The sequence below is a fragment of the Terrapene carolina genome, unplaced genomic scaffold, assembly GCF_002925995.2.
Source record: "Terrapene carolina triunguis isolate 2854851 unplaced genomic scaffold, T_m_triunguis-2.0 Scaffold88, whole genome shotgun sequence".
NCBI classification, from domain to species: domain Eukaryota; kingdom Metazoa; phylum Chordata; order Testudines; family Emydidae; genus Terrapene; species Terrapene triunguis.
In genome coordinates this window covers 43022102-43035072 of record NW_020664439.1, presented here as the reverse complement: position 1 = coordinate 43035072, position 12971 = coordinate 43022102, and the positions used below count along the sequence as shown (strand labels likewise).

The 12971-nt window shown below is 45.6% G+C and overlaps 1 protein-coding gene across 1 annotated transcript; it reads left to right on the top strand.

Annotated features, from left to right (window-relative positions):
• Positions 1-2122: 2122 nt before the first annotated feature.
• On the top strand, positions 2123-12618 carry AHSG (alpha 2-HS glycoprotein). Its single transcript, XM_024205605.2, has 7 exons — positions 2123-2421; positions 3924-4034; positions 6849-6933; positions 8864-9027; positions 9321-9431; positions 10872-10946; positions 12072-12618. The coding sequence occupies exons 1-7, from the start codon at positions 2203-2205 to the stop codon at positions 12354-12356; spliced, it is 1050 nt and encodes a 349-aa protein (XP_024061373.1). The 5' UTR covers positions 2123-2202; the 3' UTR covers positions 12357-12618.
• The last annotated feature ends 353 nt before the right edge of the window (positions 12619-12971 follow it).

Sequence of the window (12971 nt, the reverse complement as noted above, 5' to 3'; positions counted from 1 at the left end):
AAACAAGCTGCCCCCAAACGTTGCCCCCCCTTCGTTTCTACAAATGCTGGTCTCCCCATAAAAATTCCCCATCCCTATCCAGCCCCAACAAACCTCAGGCCTCCCCCAAATGCCTGCCCAAATATATCGGCGTCACAACATGCAGGAAAGGCCAGCAGATTCAAGCTATTCAGACCAAGGTGGGGACTGAAATTCAAAGTCCAAAGGGCCCTCATGGAGAAGGGAAGAAGCCATGAAGAAGGGGCCTTGTCACTCAACCCCCTCCACTGATCTCCACTGTGGCACTATCAAATGGTAGAAAGAGATATGTCTCATGCAGATAGCTCTCAAGCCATTAAAGGGTGCATAGGTCAAAACCAATACCTGAAAGGTAACCTTCAAGAGACTGGCTGGGACCAATGCTCTGTGCAATACCACCCACACACTGTGATCCTCCTGGACTCAAATATTTCCCCATTTGACTGCATATTAGTTGTTATGGAAATATGTTTGCGCTCTGTCTCAAAGTTTGTTTTATTAAGTTGGGTACATTACTGTACAGATGGGGCAATGTGGATTGCAAAATGTCGGATGAGTTGCATTCTGTATGCAAAGGAGGGAGTTGTTTAAATTCCTCCTGTTGGCACCACAGACTATGACAGATTAACAGATATGGCAAGGTTAATTCACAAGATTCATAGATTCCAAGGCAAGAAGGGACCATTGTGATAATCTAGTCTGACCTCATAGAACTTCCTCAAAGTAATTCCATTTGAACTAAAGGATACTGTTTTTGAAAAAAAAAAAAAAGTCCATTTTTTTTTAAAACATCCAGTCGGCCGATCCACGCCAGTGGGGGCTGCAGGAAAGTGGCGCGGGCTGATGGACGTGCTGGCCGCTGCTTCCCACAGCCCCCATTGGCCTGGAACGGTGAACCGTGGCCAGTGGGAGCTGCGATTGGCCAAACCTGCGGATGCTGCGGGTAAACAAAGTAGCCCGGCCCGCCAGGGGCTTACCCTGACAGGCCGCAGGCCAAAGGTTGCCAAACCCTGGTCTAGTTTATTATTCTGCCCCATTACTGTATTATCTGGGCCTCTTCCTACACTGTTGATAGCGTCGTGTTTTTGTTTGTCTTGTATATCTTGGGACTTGATCCTGCCATCCTTATGTGTTTAGTCCCACTAATTTAAATGTGACTGTAGATGTGAGTAAGGGTTACAGGATTTTGCCCTTGGCTTGTTAGCACACAGGAAAGGGGAACATGTCTTACTCCATGGGCCAAAGCCTCAAGTCTGTATTCCTTATTCCAATAACATTTCCACTGAAGGCAGTTGGCTGCACTGACTTGGGATCAAATTCTGCTTTCATTTACATCAGAGTAAATTTAGAGTAACAGTACTGAAGTCATTCCAGTTTTACCCCAGGATAACTGAAATCTGAATAAACAACGAGGAGTCCTTGTGGCATCTTAGAGACTAACAAATTATTTGGGCATAAGCTTTTGCCCAAATAAATTTGTTAGTCTCTAAGGTGCCACAAGGACTCCTCGTTGTTTTTGCTGATACAGACTAACACGGCTACCACTCTGAAACCTGAAATCCGAATGTATTGTAATCCATAGAGTTAGGAACCTATGTATTCACTGCTACTGCCATTGAAGTCAGTGGCAAAACTCACATAATAATTTAGTTCATCACTGATTTTGACCCCATGGAACTGATTTTGATTTCATTTATGCCAGGCTAACTCCACTGATCTTATTGGACTTACTCCTGATTTACACCAGGGTGAGATGAGCCTCACACCTCAGGATTTCGGTGGATTGGGCCCATCTACAATACTTCTGAATTCTGCAATTTAACTCAGCAGTAGGACTTGTTTCTCTCATGCACTGCACTTCACGGTAAACAGAGTTCCTAAAACTGTCTTACATTTTGCTGATGCTATCTTCTTTTTTTGCAGATTTTGCAATGTCCTACCTGATAAAATTTACTTTGGCTAATATTAATCAGCAAGTTTCATGTTCTAACATATTTACTTTTCTTTTTTCATTGTTTGCGGTAGCTTCTTGGAACTGGGACAAATATTAATCCTGCGCTGATGCAAATTTTTGTTGTGGCATATTATATAAACAAGACTTTCCTCTAGCTTCTTCCATCTTGGCATTAGAACATTGTTCCTAGCTCTGTCATACTGAAAGGGAGCCGCTTTTCTCATTGTGCCATGAAGGGGTTAGGAGCTTTACTATTGCTTGTTCAGCTCCTAAGCTGCAAAGCTGTACCCCTTGGTCCCTTTCATCCCCTGCATCCACGGGTCATTGACTGTGATGACCCAGAGTCTGAAGAAGCAGCTGCCATAGCTCTGGACTACATCAATACCCATAATCTTCATGGATACAAGTATGCACTGAACAGCATTGAGAAGATCAAGGTGTTGCCCAGGGTAAGTGCTACATTAAAAAAAAGGGAAAAATTGCAGTGAGGTTGTCTGGGAAGTTGAATGCTTCAGACACGAAAGGCTTAGAAATGATTGATGAGATAAATGTGAGGTCCTCAGCTGGTGTAAATCGGCCTGGCCTCATCGATATCAATGGAGGTACACGATTTACACCAGATGAGAATCGGGCCCGTTATCTTTAGTATGGAAGGTGTCTTTTTAAAAAGAGAGACAGGTGTTGAGCAATATTAATATAGTAATATGAGGGGCCCAATTTACAAATGTGATCTCCTTGTGAGGGCAGATTGGCCTTTAGACACATAAAATGCTCATTTATGTGCCTACCAGTGAATCTGGGCACTCACATTGTGAGGATTACCCTTGTGAGGTATGTAAATGTTGTTTGGTTAAATTTATTCCTAGTGTAGCTCCACTGACATTAATGGTGTTACACCAGGTCTGAATTTGGCCCAGTATCCTCCCTGTGCAGATGGGGAAACTGAGAATAAGCAGTTGTGGCCTGAATTTTCATGTATGTGACGGGCCTTTTACGTCACTGTAGCAGTGTCCACCTGGGATGTTACTATGCAGCAAGCTGGTGCCCTGTAGATTCATACCCTGGCTTGCCACACAATAATTCACTGGGCCGGCAGGGCCTAATTCTCCTCGCACTCATACTCGTTTGACACCCGTATAACTCCATTGGCTGTAGGGGAATTACTCTTGGTTTACACTTGAATAAGTGAGACAAGAATCAGACCCCAGATATGACCCCCAATGCCACAGACAGAATCAGTGACAGAGCCAAGCTGAGCACTCAGGAGTATCTGAGGCCTGTAGTTTTGTGCTCAGATGACTAATGCTGGAGCTGAAAAAGTGTAGGTGGAGCTGAAACAGGTCCTGCAGTCCTAAGGCAACGGGGGTGTCTGAGCCAATGCTCAGCAGCTGTAATTCAGCATATCTCCATTGAAATTAATGGAACTAGCTCAGTATTCACCAACTGATGATATGTTCTTTTGCCTAAGTGAGGCCAGCAGGATTGAGCCTGTCCTGGCAGGCAGTTTGTCAGGTACCTTGCCTAACACTATGGAATTACTCAGCTGTAGTTTTTGTGCCAGCAAAGCTGCATGTCACTTTTAAAGGACTGTCGGACAGTAGGAAACTAAATGACCCAGGAGAACCGGGTTTGGTTTCTGGTTTCTTCTTCTTACAACCCACTATATTCAGATTGGTCACTTTAGACACTTGGGGCCAATTTCTGGGCTGGTGCAAATCAATATGGCTACGCTGATGTCTATGGACCTATGTGGATTTACACCAGCTAAAGATCTGGCCCGTCTTTTTTATAGAGTTCAACATTATGGGGCAGTTCCTGATCTCAGCTACCCTAGTGAAAACCTAGAATTATTCAACTGAAATCAGCAACAGGGACTAGAATTTAGCTCAGTGGGAGAAATCTGGTGATGTTTACAGAAGTAATTAGTGAAAATAACTTCTTTTCCTTCCAGAGGCCTAATGGAGAGATATTTGTGCTTGAGCTTGACTTATTAGAGACTGTATGCCACATCGTGAACCCCCTGCCCGTTGAAAATTGTACCGTAAGGCCATTGACCGATTATGTAAGTGTCTGAAATTATCATTAGCTCTGGGGGTAAATGTGAATTATATGTGTTGATTATAGCAGGGCAAGACAAGCTTTCACTGGATAGTTCTCTTTTTCCAGGGCAAACGTCTCCTCTGAGATCAGCTTTGTAAAGCTCATATCTGCTCTCCTTACATGCAGAGATAATAATCATATTTGGCATTTTATTTGTCTCTAATGGCTTCCATTCAAGAAGATTGATGCACTTCCCAAATACTAATTAGTTAAACCTTCCAATACCTTTGTGAAACAGATTAACGTTATCCTCATTTTACAGGTATGGGAAACTGAGGCGCAAAGAGATTAAAGTGACTTGCTGAACATCCCACAATAACTCGGTGGCAGAGCCAGGAATAGAAGCTAGCTCTTCTGCCCTAGAGAGCTGCCCTCCTTCCTCCAAACAAAAGGAAAAATCAATGGCAAATCCACACACATCATAGAAAAAAACACAGCTGATTAACAAATCTGACCATTACCATGCATATCAGACAGGAGGCCAGTGCCCTAAGTGAGCTAGTGCAAAATTAGAGCCTTAAGAAAGACATTTACATATATCCTCACCACGACACTGATACAGAGTGAGGGAAAGCTAAATTAATGGAGATATCCTATCTCCTAGAACTGGAAGGGACATTGAGTCCAGCCCCCTGCCTTCACTAGCAGGAGTAAGTACTGATTTTGCCCCAGATCCCTAAGTGGTCCCTTCAAGGAGGAAACTCACAACCCTGGGTTTAGCAGGCCAATGCTTAAACCATTGAGCTATCCCTCCCCCAAGTACTGGCTTTCTTACTGCATGAATGGGCAAACCTCTAGTTTACTTCCCAAAGTCAGCAGCAAAAGCAGTTGATGTCCTTGTAGCGCACTGTAACCATCCAGGGAGCCCATTCTGTTTATCTTTTGTTAAGTTCCTCACTTACATTCTTTCTCCATCAGTCTCCAAGGGTATATACCCATCCTGCAGCTGGGAGGGAGCCTGGCTCCCAGCTTGGCTAGACGGACTCGCTCTAGCAGGGCTCAAGCTAGTGCCCTAAAAGTAGCAATGTGGATGTTCTGGCTCAGGCTTTCGAGTCCACCCGACCCCCTAGGTTTCATGGCCCAAGCTGCAGCCTGAGCTGGAACATCCACACTTCTATTTTTAGTGTGCCAGCGTCAGCCCTGCTACCGTGAGTCTGTGTAGCCAGGCTGGGAGGCTTGCTCCCAGCTACAGTACAGAGATACCCTAAGAAAACACAGACTGGCCCTATCCACGTATGGTTAAGACTGTGAACGCAACCAAAATGTTTCTAGCGCCCTTCCCCTGAAGGGCTCTCCCCTACCCCCCATGTTATAACGGTGGAAGTGTCTAGGGATGTGGAGGGAGGTGGAGAATAGATGGCTAAACTATAACATAGTTCTCTGGAAAGGATCTCTGTTTGCACAGGTCAGGGAGTTGGTGCTGCTGTTGTTTCTGGAATGGTTTCAACCACAGCCTGTTCCAGGCCAAAGAGTTCAGTGTGTTGCAACACTGGTGGGGAACCATCAAAGATCGCAATGCAAACATCACTTAAAAGCGTGGTGCCCTTTCTTTCTCCCAGCCATTCAAATATGAGCAATCACCACCCTCACGCTGAGACTACCTTCTTACCCTCCCTCAGCCCCTATAGTTCCACTCCCACCTCGCCCCCTGATTATCTCCTGGATTTCCATCTGGTCTTGTTATGCCACCTTTCAACAGGAGGGAAGGGCACTAGAGTACTTTTGATCAAATATCGATCCAATCTGGGTGAAACTTTCCACATACCCAGCCTGTGCACATTCTAAGGCTTGTATGCGCTCAGGATTCAGCCATCGGTAAATCCCAAGTTGTAGACAAGGGAAACTGTGATTTGCACCAGTTCAGCTCACCCTCACGTAATACTAAGGTAAGCTTCACCAGTGCAAACCACAGCTTTCCTTGGCTGCACCTGGGGCTTGTACTGGTGCAGGTACCCCAGTGGCTGGCCACCCATGGTGGAATCAGAGCAAATCCCAAGTACAGGCAAGGCTAAAGTCCTTAAGTAAGGCTTAATTGAATCTTAAGTGACCCTCTGCATAGGGGTGAATTTCACCTCTTATGACCATTGGGCCCAAATTGAAAACCTTTCTGAGCCAAAACACTCATACAAGTCAATGGGAGTTCTGCCTGAGTGAGGGCTGAGTGGAAAACAGAGCCAGAATTTTAGGGCTTCGTCGTGTGGACGTGTCCAGGCTTAATTCGATTTAACCCTGCTAAAGTCGACCTAAACGCGTAGTGTAGACCAGGGCTGAGCCAGAATTTTGCTTGTTGTTTCTAGTGATGGGCCAAGCAACACAGTTCAGGGCTGGGTCTGATTCCACAGTCAGCACATTACGTTGCCACCATACCATTGACTAGCAAAGGATTATGAGAGCATTAGTGGCGGCTCTGCAGGAAGTCTTTGTTTACAAATAAGTGTGTTGAAATTGTTTGCTTTCTTGGAACATTTTTATTAGAGAAAGACTTGAACTAAACTCCTGGTCCTGAAGACCTCTTAACTACCAAGAATTTTGACATCCGGATTTGGATCCAAATTTTGCAGCTCAGGGTCTACCTCTGCCTTTTATAAACCACACACCCTGGGAATGGTTTGGCAGGCACTCAAGCAATCAGACTGGGTTCGCCAGGAAAACACCATGCCAATCCTCATTTCCCTGCACTCACTAATAAAATATCTGTCCCCTTCTAATCCTGCTTCCTTTCTGAGAAGCTGTTGGCTTATGTGAATGATGTAACCCTTTGCTTTTGTACCTCCAGGTTGTTGAAGGTGACTGTGATGTTAAATTGCTCAAGTTGGAGGGAAGCTTTTCCGTATTATCTACCAAATGTCACTCAGCTCCAGGTAAAGTCTTTATTCTTTGTCAGGGTTTATGCTCGGGGGTGGTGATGCGGAAACATGAATATTATCATCATAAACTCTGGGGGTATTTACGGTTCTCTAGTTCTTCTGCTTCTAACGTGTTGCAAAGTGAGGTGTATAAACATTCTGAGATTGAAGAACATGCCAGTTAATGGGATTCCCAAGACTGGCTATCTTAGAAGTCCTTTTTTTCCCTGGTGTAGGTCCACTAGCAAGTAAGGATGGCCCAGTGGTTGGGGCACTACCTTAGGCTGTGAAAGACCCACATTCAAGTCCCTGTTCTCCTGTGATCTTCCTGTGTGACCTTGGGCAAGTCACTAACCCTCTCTGCACCTCAGTTCCACATCTGTACAATGGGGCTGATAATGGTTCCTTACCTCAGGAGATGGGCAGTGCTAGGATAGCTTGAACGGATGCTCTATGGATGGGGTAATATCCTTTAATGGACCAACTTCTGTTGGTGAAAGTTTCAAGCTTACACAGAGCTCTTCTTCAGGTCCTGTGTAAGCTTGAAAGCTTGTCTCTCTCGCCAACAGAAGTTGGTCCAATAAAAAATATTACCTCCCCGACCTTGTTTCTTTAATATTCTGGGACCGACATGGCTACAGCAACACTGTAATTGGTCATGGGATATGTGGACAAGGCCATTATCCTATTAATTTATCCCTCTCTCTTTACTCATGTTCATCCTGAGAGTTGAGATCTGCTTGGGCCATCTCGGGAACAGATCCCAAGTTTGAGTTTGAGGTGGCTGACAGCAGGGCATTCTCACTCATGCCTCTGGAATTTGCTTCCTTGTTAGTCTGGCGTTGCCTGCGTTTGTTGACCTTCACGGCACTTTGCAAGGTTCAGCGTATTCTCTAAGCTCAAAATTTTCAAAAGGAGCCATTGAAAAGTGTCTCCATTTTGGGGTGTTCATCTTAAGACACCTTGGGCCTGATTTTCAGAAGTGATGAGAAGCATTGCTCCCAGGAGCTCCAACAGTGTTGCTCCCCTGTATTAGAACTGGGTGTTTTGTGAGAGGGAGAGAAGAGCTAAGAAGCTGCTCTGGAACTGGGTGTTGAGCCAGAAGGAACAGAGCAGGGTCAGAAGCAGCAACCAGAACAGCAGCAGCAGGAAGGGGAGTAGAGTGGGAAAGCAAGTTGCTCCTTGCTCCCACCGCCTGGGGTCCCTGTGGTGGTTCTAGTTACCTAGAGATTTTGTTGCTTTCTCAGCCAGAGGTGTACCATCTACCTGCTGCCCCAGAGGGACCCATTACTGGGTTGCAACCCACCAGCTGAACAGCACTTTCGTAGGACATTCTTGGCCAAATTCTGTCCTCACGTAGACTTGTGCAACCCCAGTGAAGTCAATGGAATTGGACAGCTGTAGTTATGGACAGTATCTAGTACCTTTTTCCTCCAGCCACTCATTCTCCCTCCCTGGCAAATTTCATAAGAGAAGCACTAATTTTAGTCAGGGAGAAACACACACCCACACAATCCGAATTCCAGTAATTTAGAATCTCATTTAATTTCTCTCATATTCTTTCAGCAATAATAATGGGCTAAATGCTGAAGCCCCCTCATTTTCACTTAGACAAACTCTCATTGGTGTCACTAGTAGTTTGTCTGAGTGAGGATGGATTAAAACTGAATAACAACCTGGAGAGCTACTGAAGATCAGGAGAAAAATTTTTTAATAAAGACTTAAGGAGCTGGCATGCAAAAGCACACCCCCCCTCCCGCATCTGTGAAAGGTTGCCATCTCTAGGCCAGAATTTGGTGATTCTTTCCCATACCACAACACCACCAGCTGCACAGTTTGGAACAGGGTATAAAAATAATACCGTATCCCACAGAACAGATCTACAACGCGTTCAAGTATCACCTGTAATCTTGTCAAAACATAACCTGTCTTGTTTCATCTACAGACTCAGCTGAAGATATTGCTCAAAAATGCCCCGACTGTCCAATATTCACACCTTTAAATGACACTCGGGTGATAACTGCGGTTGACCTTGCACTCGCTCAGTATAACGGAGGACAGGATGGTGCCTACTTTAAACTCCTTGAAATTGGACGAGCTCAAATTCAGGTAACTGTTGAAACTATGATCCTTGCTATATTACAAAACGGAACATCCCTCCCGCGGTTATTATGCAACGCTCATTTGCTTGTGTTTGCAAACAAGTTTGGCTTGCGCTAAACATGGTGTTGTTTTCCCAAGAGTCCTGTGGCAGCTAGCCATGTGATTCCCGCAGACTTCAGAGGGAGACACAGAGCTAAAACCTACAGGGACCTCTTAGAAAATTCACCCCTTTATATTTCCTTGGCAGTTCTGTAGTTTCATGCTGCAAAGACAATTAAATGGTATTAATGTTTTATCAGCATTTCCCAGACATTGTCATTGTCGAGTTTGCCGTTGTTGCCACTAACTGCTCAGCCAAAGATGCCCAGGATCATGTGGATGACTGTCAGCTGCTGGCTAAGGACCTAGCTGTAAGTATGCTGAGACTTTAGTCCTGATCAATCCAACTCAGAGGTTGAGATGAGCCAGCTTATATTGGACCTGATTCTGTAAAGGATTAGACTCTACGTGGATATAGGGTGCAAAGGGCGTATCCTGTCCATGACATGATTTCCAAAACCACGTCGAATCTTTCCCCTCCTTTATCATACAGGAGTTATACTTTCATATACTCTAGTGGAGACAGTTTTAAAAGGGTGAGGCCAGAGGAATCATTTGCACAGAACATTTTATTAAACATGGTGCATGTTATCCTTTATTATCTGTACTGCACTAGCACCCAGAGACCCAGCCCTGTTGTGCTAAGGCACTGTACAAACACACAACAAAAGAACAGTCCCTACCATAGGTGCCGACTGCGGGGTGCTCCGGGGCTGGAGCACCCACAGAAAAAAAATAGTGGGTGCTCAGCACCCACCAGCCACCCGCCGATCAGCTGCTTGGCGGTGGTTGGGAGGCACTGGGGGGAAAGCAGGGAGCGGGGGTAGAGAAGAGGCAGAGCAAGGGCAGGATGCACTCGTGGGAGGGGGTGGAGCACGGGAGGGAAGAGGTGGAGCAAGGCTGGGGCCTTGCAGGAAGGGGTGGAGTTGGGGCAGGGCCTTGGGGCACAGCAGGGGTGGAGCACCCACCTGGAAAGAAGAAAGTCGGCGCCTGTGGTCCCTACCCTGAAGTGCTTCAGACTACATGGTGTTAGTGCACTTTAGTTTGATACCTAAGCTCTCTAGCACCTTAGGATCAACTACTGTGTGTACGCAGCTCTTCATCTTTCTCATCTATAGCAATTAACTGCAGTTTTACAGTTTGGGTCTTTTAGCTGGCTGTCCATGTAACCCTCCTTGCATGCACACACGGACAGTTGGGCACCGCACTGGAAGAGTGCTAACAGAGAGTTAACACATACTCCCTGAGGCCTAGTCTACACTGGGGGGGGAGGGGGGAGCTAAGTCGGTCTAAGTTACGCAACTTCAGATACGAAAATAGCGTAGCTGAAGTCGACGTACGTAGAGCTACTTACTGCTGTGTCTTCACTGTGGTAGGTCGACTGCTGACACTCCCCCGTCGACTCCGCCTAAGCTTCTCACTCCGTTGGAGTACCGGAGTCGACGGGTGAGCGCTCAGCGGTCGATTTATCGTGTCATCACTAGCCGCGATAAATCGACCCCCGCTGGATCGATCACTCCGGAGGTAAGTGTAGACATACCCTGATTGTACATTTAAAGACAATTATGCCATTCGCTTCAATGGGAGCAGAACTGGCCTCAAAAGGAAGCATTTTACAGCTTAAATATGTAAACAATGTTTAGGTGTTAGGGGTTTTTTGAAGACTGTACTATCCCTTAGGTATTGTAATGCAACTATCTTCCACTTTCTAACTATGGATTCTTTCACTAATTGTCTTCTAATTTTGACAGCAATTTGGCTTCTGCAATGCAGAAGTTCTCACCAAAAACAACATCACAGTGTCCTGCACAATTTATGAACATCAGGTACGAACTCTAAATATAGTCTTTATTTTCAGAATATTTCCACAATCTTAAAACTACTTGTAGCACCTGTCAGGAGCGAGCTCTTCCTCCATTGATTGCACTAGTTTCTAGGTGCAACGCAAGGGGTTAACTTTAATTTATAAAGCTTGGTCTGAGTTCCTTCCCGGTTGCCCTAAGGTGTTCTATGCTGGAAATTGAGCCACGTTTGTCACCTGACATCAAACATAGTCCCACTTTGGTCCCCTTAACCATGATTGAATATGGTTATAATTATGTGCAAACTAGGCCAACCTGTGCTCAAGATCCATTGTTACAAAGCATGTCAGTCCCTCATTCTAACAGGTGTCTATCACACACTCTGAATTAGCTGTTAAATACTCTTTGGTCCTGTCCATACCAGTGGACAAACTGTGTTCAACTAGGGTTGAGGGCTGACTAGCAGTAAACCATATTTGACATTAAAAGGGCCATGAAATTGACACTTCTACTTGGAACCATCTCAGGAGATGAGATCAGCTGGGGCACTTTTGGTAACAGTCCCTAGATTTGGTTGAATTAAATCTACATTTAGACATTTTGCTTGAAATGTACCGTCACTGCTAAGAGAGGTGCAGCTCCACTGGTGATAGCAATAGCAAGAGTGCCCCTGTAGACTGGGGCTCAAGCATCTGCTTGTGTTTTAGCCACCATGTTGCTCTGAGCAGTGTTAGATGACACGGCGGTCAAAATGCTGGTCTCTGGCCTAGCGTCCCCATCATTGATACCAGCAGTAGAGCTGTACCAGTGGTAGCAATGGTGGAAGTTTTATGGGGGGGGGGGGAAAGTAACGTGTAAGTTAGGGCAGCATCTGGATCTGAGTATTTCACTGACTTCATAGGAATTGCTCAGGATTTATTCTGGTGCACCTGCAAGTAGACCCCACAGAGCTACTGATTATTAAAGAATGTGCAATAGCAGGTCCTGTCTTTGCGTTCGAATCTGGAGCCAACCTTTTCCAAAGTTCAGGGATATTTTGGATCTGGGGCTTTGCTTCTGGGTCCACCTCTAGACAAAACCATAGTACCCATATATGATAAACTCCAAGTCACGGAGCACACAAACAGGACAGATGGCTTTCTTTTCCAGCCTGGAGTGACCCACCATCACCTGACTCAGGATCACTTGGGAGGACAACTTCCCACCGTGGTACAAGGCTTCAAGCATCATGACCTCAGGCATTCCCACCACGGCTCAGTCCATGTTACATCAGAGTCCAGCTCTGCAGAAGCTCCTGTTGGTCTAACACAAGCAATTCCTGTGGTCAAAAGAGATGTCGGGGCTGTTGTTGATCCAGCCATTCCTGCTCCCCCTGTAGGTCCAGGTCCTAAACTCCCTGTGTGTCCCGGGAGGATACGACATTTCCAAGTGTAGGGTAAGGTACATTAGCCAGCTGCAAGTGGGTTAGCTGGTGGCATAACCCACTTCCAGAGCACACTGCCAAGTATAAGCGTCTGAGAGCACTCAAATCCCTGAGCTCCAATGGGTTTCAACCCGATATATGAAAGTGATCGAAAGCTCACAGTAATCTGCTCTGAAAAGTAGGCGACCACATACTGTGGCTGCTGTAAAACCCATAACTTCATGATACGAAAACCAACCAAAGGTGCTTCACAAATAAAACTTTAAACATGAATGCCTCTTTGCCTTCTTTCTATCCATATGCATTATCTGCATCGCCTCTCCTAATTGCTCAGTAACCTGCTTCATGGGGTGATGAGTCATATATTGGGCCTGATTTTCAAAGGTGCTGAGCACCTGCAGCTCCAACTGACTTCAGTGGGATATGTGGATGCTCAGCACTTCTGAAAATCAGGCCAATACAGCTCTTAATCCACAGGCAGAAAAGACTTTGGGGAAAACTGGAAGTGTGGTCTTCTGCTTTCCCTTCCATCCTTTGTCTATTTTAGTTCACAGGTTCTTTGAGGCATGTGCCTGCCTTTAATATTTGGTTAAAGCACCTAACTCATTTGGGGGCATGACATCATG